This window comes from Diadema antillarum, unplaced genomic scaffold (genome assembly GCF_040938485.1).
Source record: "Diadema antillarum isolate AM-2024a unplaced genomic scaffold, OU_Dant_1.0 seq00000124_RagTag, whole genome shotgun sequence".
Lineage (NCBI taxonomy): Eukaryota > Metazoa > Echinodermata > Echinoidea > Diadematoida > Diadematidae > Diadema > Diadema antillarum.
This window is the reverse complement of record NW_027271204.1, coordinates 1,930,924-1,950,197: the sequence shown is the minus strand read 5'-3', so window position 1 is coordinate 1,950,197 and position 19,274 is coordinate 1,930,924. Positions and strand designations below refer to the sequence as shown.

Here is a 19,274-nt window from a genome sequence, read left to right as displayed (position 1 = left end):
TATACTGCTTTTAATAAACAACAAATATGTAGATTTGATTTGGCATATTGAACCATGTTTACAATTACTCAGGTATGATCTTCTCATCAGATGCTGTGGTTAAGCACAGATTTTATGTGAATTGTTTTTAACCTTGTTTGCATCATAGGATAAAATAATCCCCTCAAGTTAAAATAAAACTGTCGTCGATGTGCTTCATGCTTTATTGCTTTTTATGGTACATCCTGTTGGGGGGGGGGGGGTAGGGGAGGGCAAACGATGGGCCACTTTCATGAATGTGAAGGGAATGGATATGAATGAGCAGCCATACAATCTCTTACAGTGTGTGAGAGGGCAAACCCGCTTTACGATGTGCATAGTCTAGGTTCAAAGACCCTTTTCTATTTATTGCTTCAATTTGACTTGCAAAGAATAGTCCTGTAGTGCTGAACTCCACGCTACAGAAGTTGTTTACCTGTAAATCGTTATTGTTTTAATTAGGTTCATCATGCATGACATATGTTCATGTTTGAACAATCGTGAACAATTTTGGAAAACATAATGAAAAAGGTGCACTATTTTATTCATCATCTATTTATTTACTGTATGTATGTGTGCACTGTAGGTGCATGCCAGTTGATGAATAAACAAACAAACAAACAAACACACACACACACACACACACAGATGTACCATGTACACATTCCTAGATACGCAATTGTGCATCTTATGAGGAACTGAGCAACTCTCACAGACCGGAGCGAGTCTGCTCGCAGTAGCAATGTGGGCATGCTCAGCTGGACTAAACAAACAGGTCATATTTCATGGGCATTATAATCAGAAGCAGACATTGTGTGTGTGTGTGTGTGGGGGGGGGGGGGGGGATGACGAGTGGCAGCAGCTTGTGAAATTGTAAACATATGACTTTCTAGACTGTTCTCTGTATCAGTATCTGTGTGTAACATCCTTTAAAGATAATAAAAAGTTTTGGTACCTCAAAAGTGTCCTTGAATTTCCTTGCCTTAGTTTGTGTTTCAGGTTAAAGTACCTTTCATATAACTAACACTGTGAGACTTACTCGCCCCAAAGTGCTCTCATGTCTTAGTAATCATGCAATTAACTGCGACCAGCAGCCCCATACGCATAGCGTAATCGGGCTTCGCATTGTAGCATTCAGGATCATGACAGATTTAGTATCGCAGGGTAAATGTCAACTTCAAATCCCATAAATTCTTCAATTTGAAGACTTACCAATTAAGTTGAAGTATTGAAAACAGACTTCGGGCAACGTTTGGTTCTGCCTATAGTCCCTTTCTGTTCGAATTGATGACTGAATGTGACTCGGTCGACAGGATCTTTAAGGAGAGCTACATACAGTACACTGAATACTACAGCCAGTGCCTGCGAACACCTCATATGCAGTCCGCACACAAATTTCAAATCCATGAACAGATAAGATGTTTGTGTGCACATGCGCTGGCCATAGTATCCAGTGTATGTAGCTCTCCCAAGGTCCTCTCGACCGAGTCACATTCAGTCATCAATTCGAACAGAAAGGGACTATTGGCAGAACCAAACGTTGTTCGAAGCCTGTTTTCAATACTTCAAATTAATTGGTAAGTCTTCAAATCGAAGAAATTTTTGGATTTTAAGTTGACATTTACCCGCGATACTAAATCTGTCATGATCCTGAATGCTACAATGCGAAGCCCCATTACGCTCTGCGTATGGGGCTGCTGGTCGCAGTTAGCTATGCGTACAATGGGCTGCACGCTGCTGGTCGCAGTCAGTGGTTTCGTACAATATTTATCGACGCTGGTCAGCGTCGGCTCTGGTACGAAACCATTATTGAATGATTACTAAGACATGAGAGAACTTTGGGGCGAGTAATTCTCACAGACAATGTACTTTAACCCGAAACACAAACCAAGACAAGGAAATTCAGGGAAGCTTTTGAGGTACCAAAACTTTTTATTATCTTTAATGTATAAAATATTCACCCAAATAACATGTTCCATATATTCACAATGAACATTATAATATATAGTGTAATGATAATTATGCGCTACAAACGAATTCATAGGCCCACTATAATAATTAACTGTAAGATGTGCATTGCTGTGCAGTATTAAAGGACAAGTTCACCTTCATAGAATGTGGGTTGAGTGAATGCAGCAATATTAGTAGAACACGTCAATGAGAGTTTGAAGAAAATCAGACAATCCGTTCAAAAGTTATGAATTTTTGAAGTTTCTGCTCAGTCACGGCTGGATGAGAAGACTACTATACAATGTAGCTTGTGATGTCATATGAGTACAACTATATAAAGAAAATATAAAGAAAATTCAAGATATCTTCACTTTTCTCACATAATAAAAGAACACTCGACTTCTCTCTTTCAGAAGTCAGGGGGAATAATATTACCCCTAACATAAGTCAGTAACAAGTCGAGGGTATGTGCACTTTATTCAAAAAGTCCAGTTTTGTGAAATTCTCTTTTTATTTTCCTTATTTATATCGTTGTACGCATGTGACATCATACACTGTAGTAGTCTTCTCCTCCAGCAGTGATTGTACAGATATTCTAAAAATTCATAACTTTTGAACGGATTGTTGGATTTTCCCCAAACTTTCACTGATGTGTTCTACTAACATTGTTGCCTTCACTCAATCCACATGTACAATGTATATGAAGGTGAATTTGTCCTTTAAGTACCTACAAGTTAATGTAGATAACATTGATCTTTTTTTTTTTTGGCAGCCTTTTTTTTTTCTTTAAAAATGAATCTATAGCCTCTGACATTCAGCTCATATTCTTTTTTTTTCTTCCCTTGAACATCAGGCAATAATAACCTTTGAAGAAAACATGAATTTTCTTAAAGACGGCTACTTTTTAATCGCAAATTACACTGTGCATGTACATGTATAGTGTATGTATGTGCTTACTCCTGTGTTGAGGAAATACACATTTGTAGCAACAGGCCTTTGTTTGCTTTCAAATTTCATAAACATGACTGTTATGTTATTATTATGTTATTATTATTATTATTATTATTATTATCATTATTATTATTATTACTACTATCATTATTGTTATGATTGTTACACATATGTTATTAGTTTTATTATCATTATTACTACTACTGTTATCGTCATCATTATAAATCACAGATATTAAATCAATATTGCAGAGCTGCAATTTCACCAACCATTTTTTCCCCCATGTTTTTACTTCAGCCAAAATAAAGATTCTTTTTTTTTTTTTTGTAACCATTTGAGTAAAAAGCAATGTACATGGGTTCATATAGATTTGGGCAGCGATGATACTGCCTCTGCACAATTCAAGGAATTTGTGTATTATGTGTGCTTCAGAGACGAATATTGTTCACCCTGTAAAATTTGAGATGATTTAAAAACACCCCCAGGAATCCATTAATATTTATAGCATGATCAAACTTCTGAAAAGTTTGCTGATTGGAGATTACCAACATTGGTTCTCTGTACGCAGAATCTGGGCCATTTATAATGTGATACACTGTATGTATGTTCAGCTGAATCCAGATATTGCTATAGATGATTTATCTGGTGCCTGTTCATTATCAAGGGTATCATACAACCAGTGTATTCTAAAGCTACACTTGCATTGTATAAAAGTGCCTGAAACCATATAGGGCAAACATGATTGTTGAATTGTTATTTTTACTACTTAATAGTGGTGTTGAGCTTTGAACACAAAGATTTAATTCTATTTTCTGGAGATCTATGGCTAACTTCTAGTGACAACATGCCCAACATAACCACAGTACTGTAGAGCCATTTGATTGTGATAGATTTGTAATAATGATATCAGTTCATCAACATGTTAATCTTTTATCTTTTTCCAGCGTGATCCTGAATTATTTGTTGCCCACAATATACATTTTTGAACTTTATGCTGACAGTGAATGTAGATTCAAGATTGTATGTAGATTCAAACTTTTTACACTTAGACAGTACACAAGTTCAAGCCGCTGTTGAAAGCAAGGTTAACATAATAAAGTTATTACATACTAAAATTGAAAACTGCTGGCTGATCTGTCTCATCCATAGACTTATTTTCTCATGTGATTTTGGACAGACTACAATGAGCACCACCATGATGTACTGCATGTTGTCCCTACTCTATTAAAATGAAGAAAAAAAAAAGATGATGCAACATTAAGGATTGAAACTGCTTGTACATTGTAGTTGTGCAATCCATACATCTTTAAAAGACCTGTATAATGTGGTGCATCCTGTTTAACAAAATGGTGTAATGTAGCATGAAGTTTATATGTTTGTTTCCTTTGATACATGTATGTGAAAAATCTGCAAGTAGGGCAGTGGTGGATGAGAATACTTCAATGTGTCTATTATATTTTTCTCTTCCCAATTTCTATTTTTCATATTTTCAGTGCAGCAACCGTTGACTTGACAATAGAGCTCCTTGCATCAGTGCTGGCTTCGTAAAGGACAACTGAAGATCATTCATTCCCTTGCCTGCAGATACACTCAAACATCTCCTCCCCATCTTCCTGTAACTGCCAAATCGCCATGGTTACAGAGGGGGCACTGCCTGGATGCTTGTGAAATCCTGTTCTGATATTCCTGTGCGAATGAAGGCTCCACTGCTGTGAAGTCTACAAGTGCTGAGGATATTTTGTTTGTGGGTGGTCCTGGTCAGCGTTGTCCTTGTGGCCGAATTCCGGCAAGAATTGGGACACAATCCTTCATGGCCTACAACTGGACACCAGTCTACAAGTGGACACCAGTACCAGTCCACATGTTTTGATGCTTCTGATTTTTACATCCCAGCACGATCTCTTTTGCTGTGCAGTGGTGGTATTAGTGATGTAGCTGCTGGAACCACACTTGTGCACTCACACACATACACACACACACCGTATACACTGTCCTACAGTGTGTTGTGCTGGGAAGAAAGTTTAGATAGATCTGAAGTAAACAGCAACTGCTCAATAATGACTTTGTGGTGTATTAGGACTGCATTCAGACATGTCTGTTTCACTGCTCAGCGCTGATTGGCCAAAGCACTTTTCCAGACCGAAAGGGTTACTACTTGTTAAGGCGCATTTATTGCTCGTGTGAAGTGATTGCTTCATCGCAGACTGTCGTTGTCGGCCGGCAAACCGTCTGTTTGTCTGTCTTTTCTCCCGAGGAAGACGAGATGGAAAAGCCATCGACTCTCTTGCCCAACAGCGGCAAGCGGGGACCAACCTGCTCCCTGAGCGGAAGCAGCTCCAGCGAGGGGGAGGGGTCGGACCAAGAGGACATCCCCCCTTCCCCATGCAGCAGCACGTCCAGTGGCCCCACCTACGTGCGACCCCCTGGGTTCACGCACCATGGCCAGGAGATCAAAGTTGACCACAAGCCAAAGGTCAATGTGAGGATCAAGCGAAAGATCAAGCGCCAATCCATGATGAAGGACGTCCTGCCTAAAAGTCATGTGACCTCGCACCCCGTCGTCTCCAAGGGGGCTCCCAAGGAGGAGAAAGGGGCCGTCCCGGTGCTGCCCCCAAGCTCCATCGGTGGGATGAAGACCAAAGTCAGGAAAGGTATGAAGTTGACCATCCCAAACAAAGTTCAAGTATTGAATTGAAGTGTTCTCTTGATCTGCCCTCTCATTTGATATATTAAAAGGAGAACTGACCAGCCATCAAATGCAAAATGATGGGGGGGGGGGGGGGGGGTTGGGGTGAGGGATGGGGATTGGGAGTGGAAGAAGGCTAGGATATAAAAGATTACAATTTACAGTGTACTGGTACATTGTAGCTGAATATAATCTGTAGTTTTACTTGAAAGTGTTGCAACATTGTACATGTAGGCCTAACTGAACTACTATTGTAAAAATTATTGAATTGAAACAGTGAAACTCCAGAGTTCTTTTGGACAAGGTTGACTTGCTATGTAAAGCATTCAGAGCAAATGTTAAATCAAAAGTTTGGAGTATACAATATGTTGTTTTGTTTTTGTTGTTGTTGTTGTTGTTGTTGTTGTTTTTTGCTACCAATGCGTACTCCATGCAGAAGAATGAGAACATGTGTAGATACTAGACCTGCATATCATGCTACATGTACAATCTGTACAGTACATAGTGCCTGCAGGGCTCCTTTATAAAGAGTGATTTTAAGATGGCTACTCTTCCCTTTAATTTGTTTCCTTTTTTTTTTTTGCGCTGAGAAAAAAAAAAATTGTATCAGCCCAACTCATTCTCTCAATATCCCATTCCTTCCTCTATGACCTTCTGTCGGTCTGTGTGTCTGTCTGTATGTTTGTCTGTCTGCCTTTCTTTCCCTAGTGCTCACTTTTATTTATTTATTTATTTTTTTCTACAGCTACTTCTGTTCATTATCCCCTGTCAGGGATTGATGAAGTCAGTATTAGCCAGTCAGGAATTTACATTACCAGACTGCCTGTTAACAATATTTTACGCTGCAGCTCAAGCAATAAATACATGTGCACTGTTTTTCTAATTTGTTTTTTTTTTTTTTCTAATTTGAGTTTCATTAGTTTTAATACATGTAGACTGAGGAATCTAAATTGTCAAGCTGTCATAGGCTAATTGTTGCAGCTGTGCCCATTTCAGTGATATTGCATTTTCATTATTGTTATTTACTAGTTAATAATATCATTATTCAACCACAAAGACAGACATACCAAAATACAGTGTAGTGCAATACATGACATTTTGACAAAATAAAGAAAACAAACTATAAAAGTGAAAAACATTTTGACTCAGCTATAAATTCAGAGCTATTGAGTGGAGGCTCATGCAAACTCCATCGTGAACAAATATTGGAGATTTTCTTTCTCTTTCTTCATCCTATTTTATGATTCATTTGCTTCAGATAAAAAATGTTTTCTCAAAAGAAAATGCATGGAAAGTTTTCTTCCCAAGCTTATTAGTAATTTACACCTTGTATTTCAATGTTGTAGGAATGTGCAGGTGTGCGCGTACAAATAATGTACAGTAGTTTTTGCATCATACATGGTGTATGTACTACCACAGGCAGATGTGTTCTTTTTGATAGACTCTGTCTTTCTCTCCGTTTCATCTCAAGGGGCATATCAAGTCATTGTGTGTTCACTACACGAATATAATACAGTGTGTAGACTGTCTCTCTCCTTTCTCATCTCATGGGGCATATAAAGTCACTGTGTGTGTACTACACGTGTACCGGTATACACATGTGGTGTAATAGACTCTCTCCTTTCTCATCTCAAGGGGCATGAAGTCACTGTGTACTCACGCGTAGTGTACACACCTGAGTGTAATATGCACATCGTGTAGGCTTTCTGTCTTCATGCCTGGAGGTTTTAATAATCTCCAGGGTCTAGGGCAATTACCCCCTGGGCAATTACCCCCGGACCGTTTCCCCTGGCCCTAATCCTAATCCTAATCCTGAACCTAATCCTACCTATGCCTAACCCAAACTCCTAACCCTAAACCTAACCCTAACCCTAATCTTAACTCTGAATTACCTTACCACTTAGAACCAGTATTTAGCCGGGGGGGGGGGGGGGGGGGGGGGGGGGGGTAATTGCCCTCTGGGGGTAGTTGCCCGGATACGAATCTCCATGATATTGTACACATGCAGCAATGCTTGTCAGTCTCATTCTCCTCATATGTAGATGAAGTGTACAACTTTGTATGTGAAGAAGGAAAGTTTCATACAATTGTAGGCTGTGGATGTATTTATCAACTCATTTCTGGCATAGAAATAATTCCAAACAACTTTCAGGGAGATTTGGGCAAATGTCAAAAAAAAAAAGTGCGATCGCAAACACATTTGAGCTAGAAATGAGTTTCTGTGGAGGTGATAAACGCAGCTCTCATTGTTTTGAAGTGGTACACGTTTACAGCTCTGACCTGCTCACACCAACCACTGTCAACTACACATCTCTGTTCCTCAGGTCAAACTGTGCAACATTGGAGCTGCACAGTGACAAGGCCTCCCTCTTGTCTCACGATAGAGATGAGAAACGCAACAGCTTAAGAAACGTGATCCAAAAGGCCTTTACAAACGCACTTTGATAGGGGGTATATTGAATATGAAATGTGTTTCATACATGGGAAAGATGGTGAATGCAGCCATAGAGCTGCTCAATGCCATGAACACTGTTACAAACAGTATTCTATGTTCCCTTTCTCTAAAACGTCTTGCTCAGTTCTACCCTTCTTCGAGTCAGGAGATTTTTCATCGATGTGGATGGTGGCAGATGACAGGAAATTAAAAATGTTCTCGTCTCTGTTCGTGCATCTCTTGAGGGGATCCAGAACTTTTGCCTGCTGTCGACAGTGAATAAGGATGGTTAAAAAACAGCTTGCGTACGACATGCACCCATCAGTTACTTTTAAAGGGCTTTTATTTTGTTTGCTTTGTTGTGCAGTTATTGTGAGGTTGCGTATATTTGAATCATTCTTCATTTGCTTTTGATAATAGGTATATGCTCAGTTCTGCCGCAGCATGCTTCATATCAGAAATTTTAATAGCAGAGATACATGTGTTTATCTAGATGCCAGTACATTGTTTTCATGTTCCTTAAAATACTGTACAGGGAGGCCATACCATGGGTGTAGGCCTATAGTATGATACTCCTCCATCAAATGGTGTTTGGGGAAACTTGATTCAACACCACAGGTCCACAGACCAATGTACAACATTGAATTTATAGTCAGTGGCATACAATTCATCAACCTACATTGTGCAATGTGAACACTGTACAGACTGTACAATTTTGTATGTTACATTCCTCTGAAGGCACTAGATCCACTTGATGGTAACTGTTGGCAACATGACAATTATATTGACTGCGTGCAGTCAAGAAGTCAGATGGACAGGTTGTGTAAAACTCCCTGCACAAGTTGAGGTCAAAGATGCCTGGTTAGTGTGGCTGGGGTAGGAGAAGGGGAGGGGGGAGGGGAGGGGCAGGGGAAGGGATGAACTTGTTGGGAGATGTTGTACCCGTGCTGGATACTACAATGTACAAATCTGTAGCTTCTTTTTCTATGGCATAATGGTAGTCGTGACAACCATATACTATATGTTTGTGTGTTTGCCATCTGAAGTCGTGGATGATACGGATTATATATTTACTTTTCACTCAATTGAATCGTAAAGAGACACCTGTATGCAGTGATCAAGAATTCTATAGAGATGCGTGAAGGCAGGACAATACCAGCTTTGAATTGTTTGTTCTGACTGTCATCTGGAACAGATATGAATTTAGAGGAGAATCTTACATTACATGTACAGTGTAGTCTCAATAATGAGCGAGGATTTTACAGCTACATGTATTAAAAGATGGACATGGATATTTGTTGATTTTCCCTCCCATATATTATCCATCTACAGGTATATCTTTTACGGTTGATTTGCCTAAACTGGATAATGTATTATGTGTATACAGTATGCATGCAGAAGTTTGAAGTGAATTCTTAGAAGAATGAAAAAATCAACAATGAAGCTGAGGTACTATTTGTGTTTAATACAGGGATTTTTTTTTAATCCCTTCTCTCTTGCAATTAAAGCAATATAATCTCACCTTCACTGAGTGAAAAGCTGGTATTGAAGTCTGTTGTATTCTGACCATCTTGTTAATACACAATACAGACTCTCTATGGGTTTTGATGCCCCTATGCAAATTACCATGGCAACAACCCAAAATCTAGACCGAACTGGAAGCGGGTACAAGAAGTTGCAGTCAGTGTTGGTTTTAGAAGATCTCTGATTAGTTTAAAAATGCAACTCTAGAGGCTAACAAATGTAGATAATACATTTTGTACACTGATTGCCAAAAAACAAATTATATCCCATACAAGCAGGAATACCGTACTGGTGGTAGATCAAAAACACTACAGATCAGATGCTTCCTTTTCTCCTTAATAAAATACCAATGTTGTATTATGATAGGAAAGCAGCTGAAAGACTGCCTTTTTATTTTATTTGATTTTTTAATTTTAGTCCTTTCTCGAGGTGCCTCTGCAGACGTAAGTAGCTCCTAGATGAATGAGCTGCATCGCTCGTTTCAAAGACGATTGGACTTTTCCTTTTGTGATACATCATCAGAATCATAAATCATAGCTCCTTCACTAGGAGGCTGTCATACATGCAGATTCTATGCAGGAAAGCCACAAATCCGCGTAGAATGTGCAAGCCTGATTTCCTCTCCCCTCGGGGAATGGGCGGAATGATGAGTTCTGACGTGAGCTGCATTTACCCCCAGTCTCGGGGATAAATCATATCATGCTGGATGTACAGCGAAGAGCAAAGAGGATTTTGTTGAGGGATGATTTCATGAGATATTACATAAATCCTTTCTAGCTGTGGAAGTATCTACATGTACAAGTGAAGAACTACCATGTACATATGTACAGACAATACATGTATACCTTTCTACAAGTTGCTGTTGAATATAAATTTGTAATTTATAGCGAGGCGCAGTGCATCACTCTTTTGATAAAAAGCTGTAATATGGATATTTTTGACAGTACTTTCCGGACATATTCTGTCTTTAATGTTCTGATGAAAGGAAGAAGAAGAAGTAATTCTACTTTTACTAGATACACTGTAGAGCAGGTACAATGTATTAAACCTGAAGATGCATACAGTTGTAGGTTTCAAAAGATCATGTTATATTTGTTGTTTCTGGTATGCCTAAAGGGGTTGAATGTAGTAAACTTTGAATACAGTAATTACCTTTCAGGAAAAAATCATCGTTGTGGACTATTGCAGTCCTACAGTCGTGTACAATTTCCATACACTGTACATTGTACAACGTATTGTACATTGATTGATGGCTGATGATTGTAATGAGCCTGCAGTCCATATTCAATTCTTCAAATAATGCATTTCATATCCAACATGTCTGTTCCTTCATAATGGAAGAATACCAAAATGTGATACATACGGTGTAAAGGCACAGACTCTTGTGTACTATGAACTCGAACAAATTTCACTATAAATCAAGAGAAGATACAGGGTGTACGTCAGCTGTCTTTAAAACTGGCATTCAATGGCTGGTGCATGGTCTGATATGTCCATGATTGGTCTTATCAAATTGATGCTGTGGTTCACAGTGTTATGCAGTCTATACATTCAGATGAAATATGGAACTATTTGTTTATTCTACAGATCTGCACAGCAGGTTTTACTGCTGTGGAAGTTAACATTTTGCAGCTGTGACCGCAGATGGATTTTAAAGAAAGCACGCTTTGCCGTCCGGCTTTTTGTAGTCGACATTTGATACACTTGCTGCGGTATCTCGGCTTATGGCTGTTTTTTGGATTACAACCTGTGCTGAGGTTCAAGCTTAGAGGCCATATCTAGTAACCTCTAAATGGATTGTCTGTTCGATGATAGCTTGTAATTCAATATCAAGTTTGAAGCAATTTAATCTGCTTTCCCCATAATTGAGCCCAACTGACTGCATCAAAAGTTTTATATTCTAAGCCTCCCCGGTCTGTTTTGGCCCCAGGTAGCACTTGTATTTGCTGCAACATTTCTGCATTCTTAAAACGAAAAAAGAAAAAGAAAAAAAAAAAGGTTTCCCCTGTAGAAAAAAAAAAGTTAAATCAAGATATCAGGTGAAGTTTAGGTGGGGAATAAGTTGTTGGTGATGAAATGAATCAGAATCAAGACCTATGTTTGAAGGAGAAAAGGTTCACTTTTATACTTTTATCAGTGAGTTTATATGGAATACATTAATGCAAACGTTGTGTATATTTTGATAGTCAAATTATCAAAAGATATGTTTACCTTCATACATTAGGACTGAGAGAATGCAGCAATATAATACACTGTAGGTGAACACATCAGTGAAAGTTTGAGGGAAATCGGTCAATCAATTAAAAAGTTATGAATTTTTGAAGTTTCATTGCTGCTATTGCTGGATGAGAAGACTACTACAGCTTGTGATGTCACATGTGTAGAGTGATATAAAGAAATCATGAAGAAAATTCAACATATTTCATTTCTCTTGCATAATAAAAAAGCATTTGACTTGCCCCTTTCAGAAAGCAGGGGGAATACAGGTAGCCCATGATGAATTGAGTAGATCAAGGATGTTGTACTTTGTACGCTGTATGCATACACAATTGTACACATGTAATTTGAAACCATTCATCTATGAAGAAAGAACACTGTGTATTACTGTAAAACAAATTTTCGCGTGCATTTTAATTTCGCGAATTTCGCGAGCGCCAAAATTCGCGAAATTAAAATGCACGCGAAAGTTTTTGTCTACACTACATGCATGGAACGCCAGTGGCAATTCGCGAAAATTTCATGCCGCGAAAAAGGCTTTCAGCTCCAATTCGCGAAAATTTCATGCCGCGAATATATCATGTTTTACAGTACCCAGCAACAGCCATTCTTTAATCCCCCCCCCCCCCCCCCCCCCCACACACACACACACATCTGCAGTCTGGAATCAGGGCTGCTCAATATTTTTCCTTGCTTAAAAAAAACAAAAACAAAAATGAACGTACAGTTTGCACTGATGCCCCCCAAATACAGTTATTGATTTCCTCTTGACCATGAAAGGCCCTAGTTGCTCGCCATGGTGACAAGATACGACAGATAAGAGAGAGAGGGGGAGGGAAGAGAGAGATGGGGAGAGAGGGAGGAATATAGAGAAAAAATATACAGGGTGATGTATCTGCCCGTTTATTTGGTCCTTAGTGCTGCGCTAAATGAGCTGCTGGGATAGCATTGATCACAGCTGGAGGGCAGGATGAGGGTGGGGTACTGTACGCTCAGGCAGGTAAACTCTCTGTCATGATGAGGGAAGCCAGAAGGAGGTTGATGCCATGGCAACGGGGAAATCAGAGAAGAGTTCAAAGATCTGCAGATGCTCTTGGCTATTGTTAAAGGGGACGAATCTTAAAAAAAATGCTTTTAAAATGCAGCACAAGACATCAATTAGTGGTTGTCACTTTTCTCTCAATAGTCTTTGCAGTGAGATTTTATTGACAGTGTGGCTTGTTTTATGTCTCCTTTTTAGCGTTTTTTAGTTTTTACAAGAAAATTCTGGAATTCATTCCATTTGTTTTTTTGCTAAACTATTATGGAAGTAAATTTGGCAGAACAGTTTGCTATAGTGGAAGCATGTTACTGTTCGATTTTATTGCTGCTGATACAGCTGAATTTTCTGCTTCATTCTGAGCTAAATGATACAGTGCATGTAATGTGTAAACCATAGGTCATACAGTTGCCATTACCAGACCATGGTGATAAATGCAGCACATAGCCTTTTCAGTTGGCAAAAGACAAACAAACAAACAAACAAACAAAGAAACAAACAAAAAACAAATAAATAACAAGCAAACAAAAGATGGTTTCCACAATCATACATAACAAAAACAGACTATACATTTTAGATTCTGTTATCAGTTGATAAAACAGTTTGATAATATAAATCTCATGTGTCTTTATTTAGAACATCATAAACGTTGATAGATATGAATCATGTATCATTAGCTTTCAATTTTATAATGAGACTGCTTTGTGTCTCGATAGTAAATTCTAGATACGGGCTGCTGTACTTTCGAATCCCATCTTGTTTTTGTTTGCACAGTACATGCCAGTGCATGCAATGTCCATGTCAGAGACTCCTCGCGCTAATGCGATGCGTCATGTCGTGTGCACAGTCCCGTGTGTACATAATGGCGTTGGCATGGTACACATCCACAGTCTATAGGATGAGACATGGTTGGGGATGATTCTCCAGAAGGACACAGCCTGTGAGGTATGCGCGGAGTTGAAACGCAGATATCCTCTTTCATCCAAGGGCAGGATCTTGTTTACATTTCGTGGTGTGGGATAAAGACATTGGTGATGGACTGCGGCATCCAAGATAGCAGAGTAAGAAGATGAGCAAGAGGAGGAGGAGAAGGAGGAGGAGGAGGAGGAAGATGAAGATGTGGTGAAGAGAAGGGATTCTGGTATCTCCCCTAACAGCAGGGAGGATGATGGAATGGACCTTCACGCAGACATCCAGCCACGTTGACAAATTCCTACACTTAGGTTTTGTGTCCTCTATGTTTTATCCCAACATGCTTCAAGCCAGCAGTGAGAGTGCGAAATCACATGACAGTGTACAGTGTAGCTTTACATTCACATACAATTTGTACTGCATTTGGTAAATTACATTTTACAGTCTTCTGATAGAATACATTGTTTTCATTGCATTGAGATAATTCATTCTCATCTTCAATCAGTGATTCATATTCATGATTTTGAAATATTATCTCTCCCGCATTGAGGGCAGGATTCATGTTATCATTTTATCATTTTATCTCAAACGTGTCTACTACACTGAAATAAACAAAACTCCAAAGTGAAGACATCTTTATCAAAGGAAAAGTTTCTCCTTGTCAAGCATCATTTGCCAAAGATAGTATTTGAAAGTGCATTTATATTGGTAATATTGTAAATGAAAAAAAAAAAGAAAAAAAGAAAAAAAAAGGAGAAAAAAAGAAAAAGAAAAACAAGAAGAATTGATGATAAAAACCCCCATAAATGAACCTGTAAGGTACTGTGATATTATGAACATTTGTCATTTCTAGTCACTAGCTAGAAAATATCTACAACCTAGACTAATTTCCACTCCAAATGCTCAGGGCTACAGAATGCATTTGTTGTTCTTCTTTGATGTCTCCTGCCAAACTGGCTGTTTCAGATGAAATAGAGTATTATTCTTTTCCATGAATATGAACTGTTTTTTATGCCCTGCTGAGCCAATATAGAGAATCTTTTCCACCTTCTGCCAATACCAGTATTTGACAAGCAAATGCTTCTAACTGTAACAGTAAGACACCAAAGCTGTGCCTCGCACATGTACTGTCTTTATAGGCATTGTTTACCATTTGCAGATGAAACAAAAACCCACCTTTCATACTTCAAAATAGTTCTAAAATGTGAGGTAGGGATAGAATCATCCAATGTAAAAGTGGGAATCACTATAGTCAATGTGAACAATAGCTAAATTATAAAATTGTTAATAGAATAAACTGTCTACAGTTACGGTTTATTGAGAAAAATAGTGATATCTCCTTATATTTTAGGCTTTAATGCAAAATTGTTACATGCATCAAATGAGATAACGCAAACATTTCTTTTTTTTTAAATCACTGCATTTCTAAAGGTAAAAAATACCTTTAATAAAGATTAGACAAGAAGGGGATGTTTTGGTCTAAAACAATTACAAAAATCTTCACAATCTACTATATCATCTCCATGCAGTGCAGGAGAATATATGTTGACAGACCACACATCATCCACAAAGATTCAACGTATTCAGTGCTAGTGTGTGTATTTTTTTTCTTTTTTAACCAGAGCATTCATTTGGAATGAGGATGACAATTTGCCTTCGACGTTGTCACAGCAATGAGGTGACCCACAAATTATGCCTCCATGGAAAATTTGCAGAACGGCAGTGTCAGTGGTAAACACACCGACTGTCGGGGTTTCTATAAAGCTATAGCCTTGAGCTACAATTGTATTATTGGTGGTAATCAACAGTTATTGCAAAACATATATTTCATTGTAATGTACTTTAAAATGTGACACATGCAATACACATTGATACTGACATAAAATGACAGTGTGTTTTTGAAGGAATACATGTGCAATGTCTGAAATGCAGAATAAAAAATGATCATAATTTTGAGAATAATCAGAATGCAGTGCTATCTTTTCATTCATTCATCAGATTTTAAAGGTAATGTTCCTGGGTAAAAGACATGTTTGTCTTTAATTTGATACAGAATAAAAAAAAAACCCACACACTTTTGACAGGATTGTTAAAAACATGCATACTTAATCATAGCTTAACCTGGTCATTATGTTTTCAATTCTGCATGGTATTGTTTATTCAGGGAAATATGGAATTTAAGTTCAATCATGTACATGTCGGCTCTAAAAAAACACCATAAAGTGCTGTAAAAGCCCCCACATTATTTTTGTTCACAAGATTGCTAACTTCAATCTCAAACTACATTGTATATCAAAATCCACTTGTTCAGTACTTGTACAAGGTCATTCAACATTGAGAGTGAAAAATTTAAGAAATTTTACCAACAAAACAAAATCAATGTATTTATTACAAGTAAGGAACAGACAGTCTAATAACTTGGAAATAGGAAGAAAAATACCACAGATGCTCCTCATGAAGAACATAACTTGTAATATTCACGAAGTTTGTGTTGTGCAATCACAACTTTGAAGTTTAGTCCACTGCTGACATATTGAGAATGAGCAACAACTTTATTATTCTCAGACAACATTGTTATTTTATGCATGTTAGCTCCCAGTGCTTTCACTGCAAATGTTTGTAAAACGAAAGCATTTTAAAACCAGGCAAATATCTTTAAAAGTAGCAAGCATCAGCATAGAATATTAAAAAAAAGAAAACCGGTGTATCTTGTGACACCAATAACATCATGGTGTTTAAATGAAGGGTGATAAATTTTCTCATGCTACATGCTGTGCAACCATGAAAGAGAAGGGGGGGGGGGAGGGAATTGAAGAAACTAACGTCTCCCTTTCAACACTCGGCGTGTAATTGATGCATCAGCGGTCGTTGGGCTCCACGACAGCAATGCGGCCCGAGTTTACATGTGATGTGCTTGTTGCCTAGCAACAGGAGGTTCTTTCCTCTTTCTCTCCCCTCTTCCTCTCTCTCTCACGGCAGCAGTGGTAGCAGCGGGCGACGACGGCAGCCGTGCAGAGTATAGAGCGTGGTGGCTGTTTGTGTATGGGGCGATGGCACTGCTACGACACACGGCAGGGAAGAGTAGCAGCTGAAACCAATCTCTGCCACCCCTCAAGTGCCTAATTTTCATCCAGCCATCTCTCATTTTCTTTCCACGTTCTATCTCTCCTCCTTCTCTCCCACTTGAGTTTCTTTCTCTCTCTCTCTCTCTCTTTCTCTCTCTTCCTGTTTCAAGAAGTTGTGACTGCAATTGTTGTGATTATTTTCTATCTCTATGTTAAACACACACTGCGTATATTAAACTCGCTGCATAATGTCTGCGTACGTGTACATGATTGTGTCATGCAAATGTACACACAGTCAATAACTGTTGCTACTGTAAATATATAAAACGATTATCTTCTTCACAAACTCTCTACCTTCAGAATGTATAGCATTGCATTGATATCTAAATCTATTTCCTTTTTTTTTTCTCTTTCTCGCTGCATATTGCTTTGCCACTGATTGCTGTACGAAATTTTGTTCTATTTACAGTGTGATATAATCTCTGAGTGGGTGAATTACTCTTTTCTCGTCATCTCTGTCCAATCTGTATTTACTCCTGCTCTTGTCTATCAGATTCTCCTGTAACTGCTTCCATCCGAAGTAAGTCTACTCCCTTTCTGTTCAGATCTCGTTGGTATCGTATGATAAATATCTCATCACATTGTCTGCATTGGCCGCGTGTGTCTTACAAATAAATGTCATGCCCATATGAGGCCTGCGTATATGTATGGTATCTATATGAAGACAAATTTTATTGTTCGAAACATGGCATACATAATATGCAGACCATGACACCACAATACCCCCATCTTTGCATCTGGTTGAATATACCCCAAGCAGCTTGAAATATATTCTTTCTGTCCATCTGTAAATGCTCATCTTCTCAATTAGCACTCTCATGCCAAATAGAAAGAAGTGCCGTGGAATCCTTCTCCACAGTTACTCTTTTACCGTAAGCCAAGATCTGAATGCTGATGGTTTGTGTGATCGAGGCAACATCTTCCACTCTCAGTGAGGACAGCGTATCATCTGTCTGTCTGTTCATGTCTGTCTGTCTTTCTGTTTTCTCTTCTTTTTTTTCTCTCTCTCGACTACTATCTGTACATCTCTCTTTCAATTCTTAATTATATCCACATCATGTGAATTATCCCATCTCCTGTGGGATGTTTATTGATATGTCTTTCATTTTGGCAATCAACATTCTTAAAAAAAAAAAATGTTATATTCTTTTTTCTGGAAACTCTCTCTTCTCCCCTTCCCCCCTCTCTTTTTCTTGCTGTCTTTCTATCTTCTAGACTTAGCATTGCATCACGTCCTTATCAAATTACAATCCATTTTTTTCTTCTTCTTCTTTTTTGATAAAGTAATGAATACATTTCTGTTCATCCATCCATGCCCTTGGAAAGAGTACTGTAGTTTGTGAATTATCTCCATATATATAGACAGGGAAGTGAAGTGTCCTTTAATAAAATTATCCTCATACATACACACACACACACTCTGCACACACATCATACACATACACACACAGACATTACACTACACTGTATCTGTCCATAACCCAAATTTAGAAAAGCACCTGAGATCACAATACTGCTTCTAGCTGTCATTGCAGTTACCATGGCAACATGAAGAGATCAACCAGTCAGCCATCATCATTGTGGTTGTCTGCAGGGTAACTGCGATGATGTAACATGTGACAATTTTGAATGTCTTCAGGAAAAGCATCCTCGCTTCGTTGCAGTTTTTTACGAGTGCAGGTGCACCTTGTTCATGTGTATGGTTTGCCAGTGTTTTGTCTGTATACACTGTGAAGTCCCTATTGGTGAACGCATCTTGCTACTTCTACAAACAAATAATACACTGTAGTATCATTTTGCATTCGTACAATGGAAACTACAGGCATGATTCAGCTTGATAAATAGATTAATCAAAATTATTCTACACTGTATGACATCTCTACAATTAAGACTTACTTGTTACTATGATAATTAATGTATCTTTCGCTGACAGATTTAGAACCAGGTATACCTGTATGTACACTTTTGTACAAGGCACCTACAATTTGTATATTGTACAATAGCAGCAACACCAACAAGAGAAGATTCACTGTTGTTTTCAGTATTTTTGTTCGATTTTTGTGTTTTTAATTTTTTGTTTTCTCCCATTGTATCTTCTTGATCTTCCTTGATGTAGATTTTAAGATGTTGAATGTTCTCATGGTGAGTGTGTTTAATAAAAGATGTGCCCCAATCAGAACGAAAGAAGCATGTGAAAATCATTGATAGGCAGGGAAATATAAAAACTGGGATTCATTATGCATTCTTTCAACACATGGGGGGGGGGGGGGTAGGGAAGGGAAGGGAAGGGGAGAGACTGGTCATTATTTCCCCCTTGTGAATAATTTGTGTCACCATCCATTTGCCATATGCATTTTTTCTTCTTTAGCAAAATTGTCATGATTCATTGATCTGCAAATGAATTGAAATCTGCATCGG

At 38.4% G+C, this 19,274-nt stretch overlaps 1 protein-coding gene across 1 annotated transcript in view; it reads left to right on the top strand.

Annotated features, from left to right (window-relative positions):
- The first annotated feature begins 4,785 nt into the window (after positions 1-4,785).
- Positions 4,786-19,274, top strand: part of LOC139727250 (uncharacterized) — a 29,134-nt gene continuing 14,645 nt past the window's right edge. Inside the window, exon 1 of the mRNA XM_071638207.1 lies at positions 4,786-5,570. Coding sequence (XP_071494308.1) covers positions 5,183-5,570 — 388 coding nt within the window. The 5' untranslated portion in view covers positions 4,786-5,182. The remainder of the gene's footprint in view (positions 5,571-19,274) is intronic.